Here is an 18,437-nt window from a genome sequence, read left to right as displayed (position 1 = left end):
TGTAAATAGAAAAATGGCATATTTTATTAAATAAGTTGGATTTGTGTCGCCGTTTTTCTTTTAAGTCTCTGCCCACAGCAGTTCTTTGCTGTGGGTTGAAGTGATCACAACCCTGTTTCTCAGTGCAGTACTCACTTAAAAAGGTAAACCTTGCTCTCCCCAAAAATCCACCAACACAACCTTATGCTTGTTCTTCAAATCTTTTCATGAAAATGGATGACAACAACTTTAAAGAGGTGGAAAATGAATCTTGTGTTGATAAATTATATTTGCATATCGAATAAAAACTAGAGAGAAAGTCAGGTGTGGTGGTGCACACCTTTAATCCCAGCACTCGAGGCAGAAGCAGGCAGGTTTCTGAGTTGAGGCCAGCCTGGTCTGTAAAGGAAAACCCAGGACAGGGCTACACAGAGAAAAACCTGTCTTGGGGCGTTGGAGGTGCACATGACCAAAAACAGAGTGAACAGAATTTTATCATATACCAAATAGACTAGTAGTCTAAAGTATTTATCTGCTATTGTAAATTTTGGTAATTCTGCAGAAATTGCCCAATTTTACAAAATGTATGTTGAACACCAAAGCACAATCAGTGACTCAAGGGTCACAGGGCAGTGCATTTGACTTGTGTGTGTCTGCCTGAACACTGGGTGAAAGCATACTGAATTCTGAGTTGGTAGTAGGGCACTTGCCAAGCATATGCAAGGGCCAGGGCTAGCTCCCCAACAAAACAACAGACCACAAATAACAAAAGGCTCTAAACCTAATCAAACCTTCCATTGAACTTGACTGCTGTAGGTAAAGTCTGAAAATATTCCAAATATGTAAAATGGTTAGTTAAGATGTTTTAAACATCTTACCAGTAAGCCTTTTGACCACAGCATGTGGGAAACTGGGACAGGGGAGACTAATGGGGGAGCAATTTTTCTAAAATATATTCCATTTGGGTTCTAAACTGCAATAACAAGCTGTTTTTAATGATAAAAATCCATATAAAACAAAAACCATAAATTAACAATTCAAGGATTACAGCATATGACAGAATAGTAGTGTAAATAGTTTATTTGCTCAAATGGCATGAAAAGACCAGAAAAGTAACATGAATTGCTTTTATAAAACATTTCTAATATTGCTAAGAAGCAGGATCATTAATAGACAAACAAAAGAATATGCCAACATTACTGTCCGTTTGTGCATTGGGAAATGAGCAATTTTTTTAAGCAAATGCACACCTTTGGAAAATAGCTGATTTCTTTGATAAAATGTCCAATATTCTTATGATCAAATTAATATATTCATCAAAATGAATGACTCAACAAAAAGACAAGAATCCTGGCATGTTCTTTTAAAACTATACATTTATGAATGTGCCATCTGGTGGCCATTAAAAAGGGATCTGTAAATAGGCATACTACTGTGAAATGTGGTAACTGACTCTTAAATTGTCCTTGTAGTTAAATATATATATTTTAAAAAAACTATAAGTTAAAGTAACATTCAGATTGTGTAGCATAGGCTGATGAACATTTTTAAACAATATTTACAGGATTACTCAGAGGCTTAGGTAGGAATTAAAAGAGAATTGTAAAAACCATAAAAAACTGCACCAATCTTATAGCAAAATATCTGTACATTTTAAAAGATCATATAACTACACATCCATGAAAAAGGGGGCCTTCACCAAGGGGGTTCACATAAACACAAATTCAGCGGTTAAATACTATACAATAATTTTTACAATTAATATACTGATGTACCAACAAGGTAAGCCAGAAGCAGAGTATATATTATGAGAAGTACAAATTTAGCTTCAGTCCAGTCTTTGACTTTGGAATGGATCAAAATGCCTTGCCAGTGAGGAAGTAAAAAATAAGTGACTTAACCATTTAACCTTATCAATATAATTTAAATTTAATGTTAATTTTCTAAAATCTAATTGGAAATTCTCATAAGCGAGAAATACACATAGCAATTCAGCCTTGATAACTTAATGTCAGCTGTATCAGTATACTTCAGTTTACAAAAGGAAAAAGAAAAAGGCCCTTCGATTGTCAGAAGAGAATAAGGCCAGGTTCCAACATTACACTAACACATGTAATTTTGAATGCTTACTGATAGAGCTTGTGGTAAATTCTCCCTGACTAACAAGGCACCAATTTCTATTCTAAGAATTGACCCATAATGGTAATTTTAGTGGTAATTAATAAATATATTTGTGTTATTAAAAGCTGCCTCTAGCTTAAGAACCCAGTTCTGCAATTAAGTCTTATACAATGTTTTATGCCATTCCGCAGTCATGCAAGTGACTGCCTTTTTGCATGATACCCTTGCACAGAAACAACATGAGTCAAGACAGACTTCTAGTGGCACTGCAGTTGCATCCTGTTTGTACTTTGCTGGAGCTTAATAATAGAAGGATATTATCCGTGCTAGTTTCCCTCTCCCTTGTTACAAGTCCTTAAAGATACAGTTGATGAATATGGCTCAAACACACAATTTCTTAGAAGACTTCTCAGCAAAGGAAGGCCATAGCAAACATATCCCTGTTATTTACAAATTTACCAGGAAGCCAGGGTGGGCCATAAGGGACAGTCACAATGGCAAATAATGAATTTAATATGAAATTTACATTTTGGTTAAAAAACTGAGTAACATACTGATGTAAAAAGATTTAAGTCAAATTCTATTGCTTTGATTAATCTGAGCAAGTTACTTCCAATTTTAGGCACTTGTTAACAGGGGTTAAAAGGAGAACCCATTATTTTTAAATTCTATGTGTTTACTAAGTCTGAGCCCTTAGGGAAATTTGGATCTGTATTGAAGGCTGCAGTTAAATGGTAGCACATAAAGTTCACACCGGCAGTTCCATGTACACCCTCTCATGAAGGCTGGTCTCGGGGTCACATGGTTATTTCTGCACCATTAATAGGACGCAAGTTCTGATCATCAAAGCGCCGCCTCACACTTCGTCTCACCGCATCGGCTCGTCTATATGGTTGGTTTCTAAGATCTGTAAAGAGGAGAATGCCAATGAAAGAAGAGCAACCTCGAGTGTGTCTTAGCAAGACAAAGGCCAGTTGGCAGCCAGTCAAAGCAGCTTGTGTAGAGTCAACTAATGGGCCCTTCCAACCCATTGAGCATTGAACCAAAGACATTTGCCTTTAGAATTTACAATTAAAATAAGATGTAATACTGGTAGGATTCTGAAATTTAGAGATTTTTCTATCATGGTCAGTATCTTAGCTAGCTGAAGTATTTTTAAATGTTTCTCCAACCGGAGGCAACTGTGCTCAGTCTTCCTGGGGCATCTTAAATATCAAAAGTTTACAATGATCTTACTGCAAAAGTCACAAAGCAAACTGTTTTGACTTTGCAGTTTTAACAAGAATACACCAGAATACTGCCAAAACAGGTTCCTTTGTACCTCTTTAGGTAGCTGAGAACAGTTTCTTATGGATCAGAAATATACTCAATGCATCATTCTCTTACTGGTCTTTACTCCACCTATTATGTTTGTGCTCCAATCTGTAGGGAGAATCTAGTCTATTGCTAATGCAAGACAGACTGCTTGGTATTTAAAAAGCTGTGAATGAGTAAGTCAGACTAGTGCATTCTGGTTGAAGGAGACATTGCTTTAGTGGGATGAAATGAAGTAACATGAATTTTAAGTAAGCACTCTTAGTATGAAGGCATGCTTTTTATGAATGAGACTAATAGTCTAGCATGTATCCTTTGGATAGAGTTAAAACATAACAAAACAAAAAGGTATGTAACGTGTAATACTAACTAAAGGGAAAATTGATGGCATTGTAGACTTATATACTAGGCAACATCCTATGTTTACAAAACATTCAACATAGGCATCTAACATTTTAAGTTGATAGTTTACGTAGAAACCAGTACTTGGTGAACATGTCTACAAGGCAAAATCAAACCCTCTTGGGTTTGTCCCCAAGGAGGCTTGTTAACTGTGGCTCCTAAATCACTGCAAATTGTGGCCCTTCCCATATTCCTTTTCAGTCTTAACCAAAACATAGGTACACAGTTATTCTGGTGGTTTTGGCCCTGTGATTTTGGGATCCTCAGAGGAATTATTTGTAAAAATTCCTAATCTTTTAAAAATCTGTAGATCATCTTCCCTGGCCAATGCCCACTGTACCTATCCAGAGTTAACCAACTTGAAGACCAAAAAGGATTAAGAGAAGCAAATACAATCAGCTCTTTTGCCAAGCCATCACAAAAGAATGGAAAAGCCAGCTGAAAAGGCCACACATTATTAAATGTGAGGCACAAAGACTGGTCAGATTCTCACCAGTATTACCCTTAACCATAAATAACCATTGGACTGCATATAGAAAGGAGGAAGCTAAGTAAAAAGTGATGCTTGCCAGCTCTGTGTATCCTCCACCACCGGTGTGCTAGAAGAAATCCTTACCCTCGAGTGAACATTTGGAAATTTAGTGATATTATTCTTCTTTAAGGCTAAACAGAAAACAAAAAACACAAAATGATGGTTAAGTAAAAATGGGATGAAAACAGAAAGCAACTCAACTTAGTGCTTAACATTGCTGGGTATGTTAGCTAACAGAAGGCATGGGCTTTTACTACAGGTTGTGTTAGGTAAAACAAGGGAAGGATGAGTGTCTTCCCACCCAGCCCTGATCACCCAGTTTCAAGCTGCTTTGAAGATTGGCTCCAGAAAGATAGACAGTCGAGCAGCAAACAGCCAAGCAGATGAGAGTTTTGAGTCTGTTAATGAGCACTGGTGAGTAAGAACACTGCAGAGCAGGCAATGACAGTGACATCTTTGGATTAAAAAACAAGCACACCGAGCAGATACAATTCACAGAATAGTTGTGCCACAAAACACCCAGTTCCATGTCAGTCTCAGCACAGGAGATAGGCAATGGCTATTGACAACTGGTAGTGTGTTCTTTGTCTCTTTTGTAAGCAACTATGCACAGGCATGTATTTGCTCCTTTTTAAACCATAAACACTAAGCTCAGGAAATTACCTGTGCAAATCTTATACCTCTTCCATTTTCAAGTGCTAAGAAAAACTATTCTCCATCTTTCTGCCGCCACTCTCCTAACAAGCCCATCTAGCTGTGACCTTGTCACAAAAAAGTACTCTGATTTGACATGGAACAGGGTTACCATGAAGAGAGAGGACAAAGAGAGTGGGGAGCTCTTGTTTGCATATCCTGCCTTGCATCTCTGCTCCAATATGGAACTGCTGCAGATAGCTGAAATAGGGCATGACAGTGAATAGAGGTCACCTGCCCAGGGTGGGGCTGTGAGGCTGAAAATTGCTTATGTCAGGGTTGTCAAGATTTCATGCTGAAAGGGTCCCCAGTGTAAAGCTCGTATTGAGTTCCAGCACACTTAGGGCTATATAAGGCATTGGAGAAAGGCCTGATTTGCAGTTGTGCTTAAGACAGGTCCTTATGTAAGTACAGCTTTAGAAGCTTTCTCGTTTTCAAACATAGTATGGATGATTTTATCTTGGGGCAGGGGGAGCAATATGTATCATGTTTCAGGTGTGGAAATCAGAGAGCAATTTGTCAGAATTGGTTCTTTTCTTTCATTATGTGTGTACTGGGGCTCAATCTTAGTTGTCAGGCTTTATGGCAGGCACCCACGGAGCCATCCCAGTATTCCCTGCCCCTTTCGTTTTCTGAGTACTTCTTTACAGTTTATCATTTTATTACCATGGTAGCTCAGAATAAGGGTTGTGGAGTTACCTGTAAACTTGCTAGGGAACAGTAAATAAATACTCAGTAAACATTGGCCTTAATTTTGCATTCAAAGATATTATTAGTCCCGAGCAAGTGGTTCTATTAACTGTCACCCACATTAATATCGCAGGAATGTGGTTAAATACATGTACAGAAAGTGGCAGTATGAGTGTACAGTAATGACTGAAACACAAAACCATGCAGCATGAAGACAACACAAAATGTAAAATGAAGAAGATGGCATTCCATAGTGGTTGGTCCTAAGATATGGGGGCTTAGGGGTGGAATAAGAGGTTTAAAAAAAAATCTATAGCAACCTTTTAATAGTATCAGGTGACAAAGCAATAGTTTAGTAATGGTATTCCTCAGTGAGAACAGGTTCGCAGAAAAACCGAGACCCACGTTTGGCGGTGCGAGCAGTAAAGGGCACAGTCTTCAGCACTGCATTGAGAATAACAGCCAGACAACAAAAGAGAGTGAAAAGCCAGGATCTACTGCATTAGTACATGGTTAGTGTAAGAGGAAAGCTAAGAGAGAAGGTAATATGTATTCAAGTTCATTAAAGTCTAGAAGAAAATCTGGGACTTGGAGGGTGGGGAGTAGGAAGTGAAAAATGCTTCAAGGAAAAACTATTCTGAAATATGCCATTCTTTTTTAAGTAAGAAATTTTGGCTCTTTTTTGTTTTGAGGCAGGATGTGAAATTCATTGTAGTAAAAGATGATGGTTGGGCTCTTGCTCTTCCTTCCTCCAACCCCCTAAGTACTATGATTACAGGTGTTGTGACACCGTGGCCAGCCTGTGTCTTGAGTTCTTACTGTGCAAAGTTGGATGCTTCCCTAGTCTCAAATTAAACATTACTATGGCACTCAGGTGTTTACCTTGATTGGCCATCCATTCCTAGTCTTGAACAGAGTAGAGCTTTCCCCATTGCAGAGGAGGCAGAGAACTGCAGAGGAATGCCTCCCAAGGGGCGTTCTGCAAGCAACTGCATTGTGCATGCTGACACAAGTACATGTGCACACTGTGAGAACAGATCGCCATTTGTTTCGTTTTATTTGATGCACAATGATGTTGTGCCATGGGTGTTGGGTCCTCTGGAGCTGGAGTCACAGACAGCTCTGAGCTGCCATGTAGTTGCTGGGAGTAGAACCCTGGTCCTCTGGAAGGGCAGTCATTGTTCTTAACTGCTGAGCCATTTCTCCCGCACCTCCAGATTGCCATTTTTACTAGTCACTCACTTATGCTGCTTTAATAACAGGCAAGGAATTCTTCGTTAACTTTAAAAATCTAGTCTACATATCTACTTAATTTCCCTATGTTTAAGATGGTCAAAAAGTTCTGTGGTTTTAGAAAATTGGCATCCCTATTCACAATGCCAGAAAGCGATGAGAAAATTCAAGAAATTGTATTTTTGAAAAACTAGAATTTGAGAAATATGAATAATAACTACACATTTACTATTAAGATTGTTTTGAATGTTGATAAAAAGCAATGTGGTTATATTTTGGCTTTGTTTTATAAGCATCCATCCTCATCTTTAAAAGGTATATACTTAAATATTTCCAAATGAAGTTATAGTTATGGGAATGCCTCCTAAGGATGGGGGGTAGGGAATAGCATATACATGTAACAAGACTGACCACAGTTTACTGTTGAGCTGGGTGAGGACCACCTGGACAGTCATATGACTGTCTATACTTTAACATCTTTAAACCTTACCATATGAGCAAAATGCTTTCAGTATCTTAGCTGATAAACAGCACTCATGTGCAAATGACACCAAAGAGAAATCACTTACTGACACTGCTTAACAGGCCAGCGGCCTAAGTATCCTGCTCAGTAAGAGGCAGTAAGAAAACCTGGAGAATTGGTTCAAGCAGAAAACATGAAGCTAGGAAAAAAAAACTCAAGATAAAGTAGCTGATAGCAATTCCCAGTTCTGAGCTAGAACCCTATGGACTCATCCAAAGGAGAATACAACTTCCTGTTGGCTTTGTTACTTTGAATGAGCAAACAGGTTTTTTTTTTTAAGAGCATGCCAGAGAAACCTACATTGCCTGTTAGTACAGAATGGATTCTCCTGCAGTATTCCTATTAGGCAAGCATGTAGGAGTGGCCACAAGGTAGAAAATGGCAAAGGATGACACAGCCCATGGGAAACAGTTAGGGAAGAAGACTTAGGTCCCACAGGTACAGAAGGGCCAAGATTGTTGAGAGTGTTGGATGGCAAATGATAAAAGCGTACTTCAAACCCTAGCTTACATTTTGCTGCATAATTCTAAATCTCATTAACCCAATTAAAGAGCTTGCCAACTGTTGACGAAAGGAGCTGCAATATCTGTATGTGGCCCCACTTCTATAAGGCAGTGTGATCACTACAGACCACAAAGACGAAATACCCTTTACCTGTGATAATGTCTTCAATGGCGCCATCTTTTCCCTCATATACATGTCTGTTATCTTTAACTTGTCGCCTTCTTAATTCTGCAATTAACTCTTGCTGCTGCCTCTTTGATTTATGGGAAGGAGACTGAGAAGAAAAGCAGAAACTGATGACAACAATGCCCATCTAGACTTGAAGAAAACTCAAGAGTATGCCTGAGCTTGATATTGAATAGCCACAGCCAACAGGACAGATACCACCATCCCAACATTCTGCTTAAATGCCAAAAATTCAGGAAACTTCTGGGAAGACAACAGAAACTTTAAGCTATGAACACACAAATCCTAACTAGGCAGTGTGTGTGTCTAAGGGTGATACCTACCTTGGTTTGAGACGAGGCTTTCACTGACCTGGAGCTTACCAAATAGGATAGTTTGGCTGGCCAACCAGCTCTATCCATCTGTTTTTATCTCCACAGTTTTGGGATTACAAGCACCCACCACCATGCCCAACATTTATATACTGGTGTTGGGGCTAAAACTCAGGTTCTGATGCTTGCAAGGCAAGTTTTTTTATTGACTAAGCGCTCTCCTCAGTTTGATGTAGGCTGGGTTCTGTGGCCACAGAGATAGCTGATAATAGTCACCGACTTCTCAAATCTTACAGCAAAAGCCTGCCCTCCTTCATGAAATGCTTTCTTCCAATGCTCCTAGCAAAGACACTGTTGTTGAAGGTCAGTACCCATAGACACCATGGAACCTTTCCTGGTTCAAGACCCTTATTATCAGATAATCTTGTATGACTTCCCTGAATATACAACTAAATTCTTGATCTCTATCAACTTGGAGGTGCTTCTCAGACACTTCCTTTCATTCCAGAAGTAGTTGACCAGTAATGAAAGAAAAAAAAATGTCCACATGCTGCAGAAGGTGGTGGTCAGGATCTTGCACACACCCTCTCTACTTTGGCTTCATTCAGGCCCATCTCAGAAGCAGACGCTTCTTACCTTTGGGTCCTGCTGCTCCATCAAGGCTTCTTGCTCCAAAAGTTTTTCCATGAGAGCTTGTTCCTGCTTTTTTCTCAGTTCATTTTCCTCTTCTGCTTGCTGGGGACATACAATTTTAAAATAAAGATTGGAAATGGCATAAATGGAAATGGTGACAGGTAAGGTTTCTTAAAGCCATTTGAAAAATCCATGGGAACCAAAGGGAAGGCGAGACGATGCTTCATGACCACATTCCTCTCCAGTTCTGTGTTTCCCTGTCTGCATATGACAAGTCTTCAGACTGGCAGCTGAAGAACTCAACTAGAAGAACTTTCCTGATGTTCCTTGACCAGCACAAATAGCTTTTGAGCCCCACCCATTTGACCACTGTATTCAATGATTTTCAAGTGAGTCTCAATTTCTTCCAGAATCTGGCCACCTAATAACACCTTCTCTGAAAGAAGAATCTAGATTACCCTGTCTTTTGCCAGAGAAAACCTCCATTTTCCTGGACTTACACTCCCATAAGGGCCATACCACAATAGGATTCTTGCCATCTTCATACAACTCTACACCTGAGTCAAAATGACTGGCCTGGTAGCTTAGAAAGGAAAGAGAATGGATTCAGCTCTCTTGGCTACTCTCTTGAAGTCATCCCTGCCCAAGAGACTTCTGTTGAGCTATAAACTGATGGAAAGGCCATCTGTTTGGTTTAGGGATTGGGTATAATCCTATCAATAAGGTTTGCATTTTGATGTCTATTTCTCTCTTTTAAAACAAAATCTTATTTATTTGATTTTTACATATGTGTGCATATCTCTGTTGCTTTTGTTGCATTTCCTTTTGGCTCACAGGAAGGAAAAAAGGGGGGCAGTGTATTAACTTCCCAGTATCACTTAATTTCCCACAGTGTACCATGATCAGCACCAGGCAAGAATGTTGTTCAATATATGTAGGACAAAGAAAGTATTCCGTAACATCATTATCCATCCCCACTACATCAGCTACAATGATTGCAAAGATAAAGGGCAAGGCAGAGGAGCATACTTGTAAACAAGCTTGACCACAGCATCTAAAGATCGCTGAGAACAGAGCAGCTTCTTTTTGCCTCTGTTCCATACATGTTCCAACTGAAGTCTTTGAGAGCAATCCCAGCACTTCCCAGGTTGTTTTATAATTTTGATAGATGATTTCTCGTCTGACCTTAAGCTTACAACTTTTCATGTGAAGAAATGTGATTATAGTACCTCAAAGGAGCCTCCCAGGACATATCTGCAGCTCATCAGCATGGCTAGGCCCCCCGGGGACTACAGAGTGCCAGGTAACAGCAGCTGGAGGCCAGTGGCCTTCCCCCCCTCCCATCCCGTGCTTGTGCATTCTTATACTAAGGAGATTTTCCTTCAGCTCTCAACTCATGATAGGACTACCATATTGGCCATGATGAAAGGAGGTAACTAAACTTTAATCTTAGAGTAATAGGCCCAGGGGTCGGATCTCTAACGCCATTAATTAGCCTTTACTCATTTAAAAAAATACTTCTCATATCTCTCATAGGGTTTTTTCACAAAGGTGTCTATAAACTGCTCAGATCCTTAAAATACTTAAAAACTCTACCAATATGACCAATGTTAAAAACAGAGAACTCCAGGGAATAGGGATTGTTCTCAGTATCTGTGGATCCCACATCCATGAGTTTAACCAAATATAAATTAAAAATATTATCTGTACTAAACAAGGACAACATTTTTCTCAATTATATTACCGTTTTCCTAAATTAGATTACCATTATTTGCATAATACAAAGTTGATGGGATGAGAATGTACCCCGTAGTCTCATATGTCTCAGTACTTTGTTCCTAGTTGGTGGAACTGTGGGAAGTGTCTTAGTCACTGTTTTGTTGCTGTGAGGAGACACTATGACCAAGGTGACTCATAAAGCATTTAATTGGGGACTTATTTACAGTTTCAGAGGCTTAGTCCAATTTCCCTATGGTGAGGAGCATGGTGGCACACAGACAGGTGTCAGAGTGGTGTCTGAGGCCTTTATATCCTGATGCACAAGCAGAGAGAGACTGGGCCTAGTGTGGGCTTTTCCATCCCGTGGGAGCCCGTTCTCGGGCTCCTGGTGGCTTTACCCAGCAGGTCCACATAGAGGATGATCAGGACCACGGGCCTGAGTGCAGGTGTCTGAGATGGGCTGCACTTGACTGTACTGGGGGAGGAGGTCTTGGTGTCTCTATAAATACCCTAGGGCACAGACAGTCAGGGCCCGTTGGAAAAGGTCCCAGGCTTCTCGAGGTTATCCTTTATTTTCTTCTATCTAATATTTCCTGCTGCTCGCACTCAAGAAAACTCTGGGGAACTATGGAGTTGGTGGGTAAACGCCCAGTACCATCCTCAAAGCTGGCTGCTCTCCAGTGACACACCTCTTTCATCAAGAGCCCACCTAACTCTTTCCTAGCAACTTAATCAACAGTGACCAGGCATATAAATACACAAGCAAACCAACACAGGAAGGATTAGGATATGTGGCCTTGTTGAAGGAGGTGTGTCACTGGACTTTGAGGTTTTTAAAGACCATACCCAGTGTGCTTTCTGCCTCTTGATTTGTGTAAGCTCCAGATATGAGCTCTCAGCTGGTGCTACAGCCTCCTGCCACCATGACTTCTCTCTGCCATCATCAATTCTGGGACAGTAAGACAATTAAACTCTTTTATCAGTTGCTTAATAAAAGGTCATGGTGTTTTATCACAGCAACAGGAAAGAAATTAATACAACTGGTATACATGTTACAACTAATTTAGAGACTTGAAATATATAGGAAGATGTGCACAAGTTATATGCAAATAAGTACTGCATCACTTTATGTGAGGGAACTGAATAGCATCGGAAGCAGGTATCACCAAGCTGCTGAAACCAAACCCCATAGGTACTAAAAGACCAAGATGTTTCCTAATACTAAAAGTTTCTAAAGTCTTCCTTGAGGTTCTTTCCCCAAAGGAGAAATCTTGGGAGATCATTTTTCTTTTTGCCACATGCTTTTTCAGCATCATGGATTATGTCCAAGAATGGGTCCAAGCCGGGCGTTGGTGGCGCATGCCTTTAATCCCAGCACTCGGGAGGCAGAGCCAGGCGAATCTCTGTGAGTTCGAGGCCAGCCTGGGCTACCAAGTGAGCTCCAGGAAAGGCGCAAAGCTACACAGAGAAACCCTGTCTCGAAAAACCAAAAAAAAAAAAAAAGAATGGGTCCAGATTAAAATTCAAAAGCTACAGTCCTGTCCACACCACCCTTCATTGCATAATATCAAATGCCAGTCTAAGAAGTCTCACCATGGCTCAATCAGGTCTAGAAATAGCACAGAGGATCTCCCTGACTTTAGTTATAGCATGTGCTACTGACATGCCCTGGTTCACTTGGCCCATCAAACAACTCCATGTAGGTGTGGATTTTCTATGCCCTTCACCTGGCTTGTAAGATTCAACAGTCAATAATGGGCAACAGTGGTGATGGAGCATCTCCCCTGGCCCAAGCAGGTAGCCAATTGCCTTGTCTTTCTTGCTGAGGCCCAGGCATGGCTCCATGAAAACATGACCCAGCGTGGTCTGAGGGCCCTAAAAGCCCTCAACAGGGTTAGAGAGGGATCACCCAAATCTGCTGCCCAAGGCAAAGGAGGCCTCTGCAGAGAAGCAAGGCCACAGACATTTCTGGAGGGGGGGAATACTTCTGTTGGGAAAGTGGACAAGAAGGCTAAGGGTCTCCCCTACTCACCTTGTAGGCTCTCACAAACCGGACAAAGACAGGGAAGAACACATGTTGGGAAAGTGGACAAGAAGGCTAAGGATCTTCTATACTCACCTTGTAGGCTTTCACAAACCGGACAAAGACAGGGAAGAACACTGAGGGCGGTGTTGTCTTGGGGTTTTCACCAAAATACTTCACCACATCATCAAAGGCATCCTGGAAAGAAGCCATTTTTTCTTGAATTACATTAGTTCCACTACCAGGACTGGATGCTCTGGGGCAGAAAACTAAAACCAAGACATTTGCCTTGTAGTTTCTGTGCCCCCATGGGACTCTCTATATTACCTCTAATACTTCACTAAAGGCAATCAGAAAAGTACAATAGTTGGACATAGAAAGTCATCTCTTAAGACCTGCTGTTTCTTCCCTAATTCCATCAAACCCCCCCTACACCCAGCCCCACCCCACACACAGCTATTTCTTCCATGACTTTCCTATGGCCAAGACTCAACGCCTTAAACCACAAGCTCAGGAAGGATCTTGGGAGCAACTCTGGCTCTAAATCTCAACTCTTTGATTCATACTCCTTGCAACATCCCCACAAAAAAAGAACATCTCTTCTGTGAGCTACCACAGTCCAAGCTAGAAGCTATCACTATCTGCCTCCAGTTCCCCGGCACTCCACCCCCTGCTCCATGACAACAGGAACTGTACTCTGTTCTGGGTTTGCTTCGATATCCGAGGTCCCTGGGGTGACAGAGCAGTATGAAGCCTAAGACCTAGAGAAACCTTACACCCGGGGACTTTGCTTTGGGAGCCCAGGCCTGACGTGTCACAGAACTGCCTGCAAGCAGACCTGTGCTAGAAGGAATTAGGAACAGAAAAGAAGAGACAGAGAGTGCTTCTACAGAATAGCACAAAAGGCCCCACTTGGAAGAGGCATTTTCAAGGACAATAGGGGGGAACATAAACATTAGCTACATAAGAAATTGCCCTAGTAACAGTAGAAAAATGCAACATTACTTTCCCAGCCTGTGGGAGCCTATGCCTCAAGTGGCCTGAAGGAGTTCACTCTCTTGGATTACCTGAGCAATCTTAGCATCATCCTGCAGCTTCTTCAGCTTGCCCTCGTTGTGAAGGATGAACTCTTTCAGCAGCGTGTTATGGTCATGCATAGTATACTCCCTCTTGGTTAAGTCCATTCCCCTCTGCAGCTCCCTGACATCCAGCAGAACATTTTCAAGGGAGACTGATGGATGGAGAGAAGGAAACACATCAGGAAACTTCTACTGAGAGGAAGTCCAACTGCTAAGCCACATTCTCAGCACTTTGTAAGGCTTACTTAGGACCCTTATAGCTAGTTCCCACCTCTAGTCATAGATAGCCTTTAATATGAAATTCATGAAATGCCACTATCAAATAAATTCTTCATAAGCATTAATCCTACTGTTCTAGTATACTTTGCCAATGAGGAAAAGCAACATAAAGAGGTTCTGTGGTATGCCATGAGTCACATGGTTCAGAGATAGCACCGGGGATGAGAAAACATGCCCAGCGTCCATCCACATCCTGCCTATATCCAGTTTAGCTGTAGGTTCAAATAGGTCCAAGACCTTTTTTCTATTCTCTTATTTACTCTGCATGCTTTTGCAATCCTGTAACTTCCCAGCAGAGGGCAGACAAAATTTTACCTGCTGAACTTGAGTTGCCCAGACCATTAAGACCTAAGGCAGCCTTAGCTTTTTGTGAAGCCTTCCTTGCTTCAAAGAATTCGGGGTGAACCTTGCAGTAGAGCCACCACCCAGAGCAGGCACATTCCTGAACCCTTATGAGCCACTTTCCCCAGAGAAGTGGGTCCCAGTTTTGTTTTGTTCAGCTCTGCCCATGGCTGGATTACAAGTCAATGTGGTATGTTCTCCCCTTACTAGACTTGTATTGTCTTATTCCACCCCATAATACTTCTCACAGTACCAAGGACAGAGAAAGCACTCAAAACTGCTAATAAGCAAAGGAGCAGTCCTAGCTGACCACATTAAGAGCATGTGTCAATCAGCCTGGATACCAGCTCAGCCAGGGAGCATATCCGTCTCTGCAATTTTTCTCACAGGCTTTTTTCAAAATTTCCGGGCCAAGTCATCTCTGCTACTACTTGGGAAGACATTCTTGCTATTTTGTCTTCTTAATTGGAACTAGAACCTTAATTTAGGAAAAGGAAAACCATTCCATTCTGCTAGCTGCATAAGCAAGCCCATGATGTGTCTATTCTAGCCTGTTTGTAGCCAACAAACCGTTTCTACCAGCAGTTTGGACTCTACAACTCACATCATATCCAAGAGCAAGAGAATTAAAAGAGTGATGGGCAGGCAATGGAGAAGACACATCTCAAAGACTTGGATCTATAGAGAGAAGCCACTGCCAGAAACTACCTACAAACCTACATTCAACTGCTCAGGAGTGGGTGGTACCATTACAACACATTCCAGCCCAGTACTGATCCTGCCTTCTGCAGTGGGTTCTGAAGAGAGTTTCAGCAGGGAATGACTCCCTCATGACTACGATATCCAACATCTCAAGGTAACACTAACAGCTGAAATTAAGTACCTGCAGCAGCTTTTTCCACATAATGAAGCTCATTATAAAATAGAGTAACTTGTTGATATTTTTCTTTTACCACATTTGATATATAGTGCAACAGTGTTTGTTTCCGGTCTGTTGACTTTGTATCTAAGAGCTGAAAACAAAAGGAGACAAGGGTTAGATGCAAGAGCAAGGTGCAAGTGCCCTGAGTAAATAGGAAAAGGCTGGCAAAAACATTCCCAGAGGAGCCTTAAGATTCAATGTACTCTGTAGAGAAGCAGCCCATCGGTGCTTAAATAGCCTGAGGATGTCCCGACTGAGTCTGTGCTATATGCTAGGGTAGACTCTGAGCTAGGGATACTTCAGATCTTCATCTTGCTTACAAGAATTCTCTCTATCCCTGCATCTGCTATCCATCTACCTCCCTTGGCTCAGACGGGAACAGACTGCAGCTGGTACTGCTCTTCAACATGAAGAACCGGAGCAGAGACGGAAGGTGGGGCCAGTAGATGTGCTCAGTGGCTCCAAAGGCAGCCGGTTCTCAAGAGATACAGCCGGCCTGCTGGCTGGGCATTCTGAATCTGCGAACTTTACCAACCTCAGACAGAAACTGAAGGAAAAAGACTGCCACTGTACTGCCTTTTTATTGTGATTATTTGATACATAATATCATGAAGCACTGCTTACAAATCATGACATAGTACTAGGTATTGTAAGTAAATTAGATGTGAGTTAAAAGCTAGGGGGACATGTTTAGGTTAAATCCACACATTGCACTATTTTATAGAAAGGACTTGAGTATCTGAGATGTTTGGTATCTTGAAGGTCTTGGGACAAATCCCACACAGATACTATTGATCAGATAATGATGGCAGGATATTGGATCATGACTGATATGACATTATAACTTAACCATGTCTTCCTTGACTTGGAAGCCACAATAGATCTGCACAGCCTAAACAGGATGCCATGGAAGATGACTTTGCAAAGGACCGCACTTTGTCCATACAGGAAAAATAAATTATATATACATGCAACTATATTCTAATTTTCTAAACAAAATTATCTATTTGTCTGAAAAGCCTTCCAAGGGAGTTAAAAAACTAAATAGGTCATTGTATTAACTGTTAGCCTAGTCATTTTCCATCATGCTGGAACTTGAGATTATTGCTATAAAATGCAGTATTCATAATTCGGACTCTTGAAAGAGTCATAGAAATGGGAATACTGGGTGAAAGGCTGTAAGTACCTGGTCCTTTCTGTCAAGTGGTGTTTTGGAAAATTTGTACCAACTCGCCCTCCTGCACTAAGAGGAGCCTCCTCCAACACCCACCCCCCCCAACCCCCAGAATAAAGCCCCCCCTCCACAACTTAATCTCCACATCTGTATGTCCTTCAAGGATCTCATATTCCTTGTTGTTCACACACCAGATCTAAACTCTGAAGTTTAAATCCATAAACTGCTCCTCGTTTGCTGCTATTCATATAGTTTCCAAGGGCCAAGATGATCTGGAAAAGCAAGAGAGAAAAGAAGGCTTCATCAGGAGAGCGTCCCAGGTGCTGGAAGGCAGCTGGCAAGTTGGCTTGCCATGAACAGAACAAGAAAACTACACTTGCCTCCAGAATTTTCTTGAGCTTTTGCGATGACTTGATAGAAACAGATGCGGCTATAATTGCATGAAGTTGCTGGATTCCAATCAGAAGGAAAGACAGGGAGAGAAGTATTAAAAATGGCAAACTTACTGGAAACTAAGAACTAACTATGCCTTAGGTAACCCTAGTATTAGATATGCTCTTCTCAAAAGCTGCTCACAGTAACAAGTAATGTAAGAAATTGTTTATCTGTAGCCAATCCATAACCATTAAGATTTCAAGGTAGGAGTTAACAGCCTCTTCTGGAATAATTCAGTTCCTAGTGCATCACCTCTAATAATACACAATTTATACTTTTTTTTTTTTTTTTTGGTTTTTCGAGACAGGGTTTCTCTGTGTAGCTTTGCGCCTTTCCTGGGACTCACTTGGTAGTCCAGGCTGGCCTCGAACTCACAGAGATCCGCCTGGCTCTGCCTCTCGAGTGCTGGGATTAAAGGTGTGCGCCACCAACGCCCAGCATCACAATTTATACTTTTAAAACACTAGAGACGTCCAAGAATGCAAAGGGTAGGATGTGGTGGAAGGACAGCAATATAACATTCTCTAGAAGTTCTCAAAACAGGCTTTGGACAAATCTGCTACTGTAAGCAGTAACTAAGATTATTTGAGAAACAGAACCGACCGAGGACAAATTGACGTTCCTGACATTCCTAAGTATCTGCCAGACTAACACAGGGAATGAGATAGCTATTATTTATTTGTACATCACCATAATCTACTTCATCAAAGTCCCAAAGAAGCATCCTCTAGTAAAGCCAGTGCTTCCAGAAATCTCTTGAGCCTGCTGCTCACTAAAGATACAGAGTTATTTTTGGAAATGAGAGTCACATTTCTAGTCTTGCCAACAAGGAACTGGTTTTTAATGTCCTCTGTACTCAAGTTATCTGAAAAGCAAAGGATACTTACAAACACTAAAAACAATATCCTTTTTGGGAGAGCAGCCATATATAGAGATTTGGATTCACACTATGAAAATGAGAGCTTAAATACAAATGTAATCTATAGAGTTCTGGAAGGACTCTTCAGAACCCACATCAGATTAGTGTGATTCAGAGAGATGTATAAAAATAAATGACTATCTTTTTGTACTCCTGCCCTGGTCAACTCACAGGAGTCAGCATCTGAATGCTTTCTGCAAAGTTCCCAATGAAGGCCATGATGGTCATCTTCTGCATGAGCCGCTCAATCTTACTGAACTGCATCATGAAGCGGTCTTCGTCTGACAAGTTCTCCAAGGGCTTTCTCTCTCTCTCATAGAGCCGGAGCACTTTCACCTCATTCTCAGTTGGCAAGAACCTCATCAAACATTCAACAAAGTCAACTGGTAATGTCTTCAAGTCGAATCTGAAATCGGTGCCCACA

At 41.2% G+C, this 18,437-nt stretch overlaps 1 protein-coding gene across 10 annotated transcripts in view; it reads right to left on the bottom strand.

Annotated features, from left to right (window-relative positions):
* Positions 1–1,041: 1,041 nt before the first annotated feature.
* Fmnl2 (formin like 2) overlaps positions 1,042–18,437 on the bottom strand; it is a 296,835-nt gene continuing 279,439 nt past the window's right edge. For 4 of the 10 annotated variants that reach the window (XM_037204785.1, XM_028875516.2, XM_037204789.1 and 1 more), the window contains 9 exons: positions 18,185–18,419; positions 17,040–17,108; positions 16,851–16,931; positions 15,447–15,576; positions 13,931–14,094; positions 12,960–13,061; positions 9,125–9,223; positions 8,142–8,265; positions 1,042–3,007 (listed from right to left, as the gene is read on the bottom strand). In XM_037204785.1, coding sequence (XP_037060680.1) covers positions 2,898–3,007; positions 8,142–8,265; positions 9,125–9,223; positions 12,960–13,061; positions 13,931–14,094; positions 15,447–15,576; positions 16,851–16,931; positions 17,040–17,108; positions 18,185–18,419 — 1,114 coding nt within the window. In that variant the 3' untranslated portion in view covers positions 1,042–2,897. Of the gene's footprint in view, positions 3,008–4,385; positions 4,480–6,051; positions 6,176–8,141; positions 8,266–9,124; positions 9,224–12,959; positions 13,062–13,930; positions 14,095–15,446; positions 15,577–16,850; positions 16,932–17,039; positions 17,109–18,184; positions 18,420–18,437 lie in introns of all 10 variants that reach the window. The other 6 variants (XM_037204788.1, XM_028875764.2, XM_037204786.1 and 3 more) reach the window with 3 other exon arrangements.

Source organism: Peromyscus leucopus, chromosome 4 (assembly GCF_004664715.2).
Source record: "Peromyscus leucopus breed LL Stock chromosome 4, UCI_PerLeu_2.1, whole genome shotgun sequence".
In the NCBI taxonomy this organism is placed as follows: Eukaryota; Metazoa; Chordata; class Mammalia; order Rodentia; family Cricetidae; genus Peromyscus; species Peromyscus leucopus.
The sequence above is the reverse complement of the archived record's forward strand: the minus strand, read 5'-3'. Positions and strand labels throughout refer to the sequence as shown.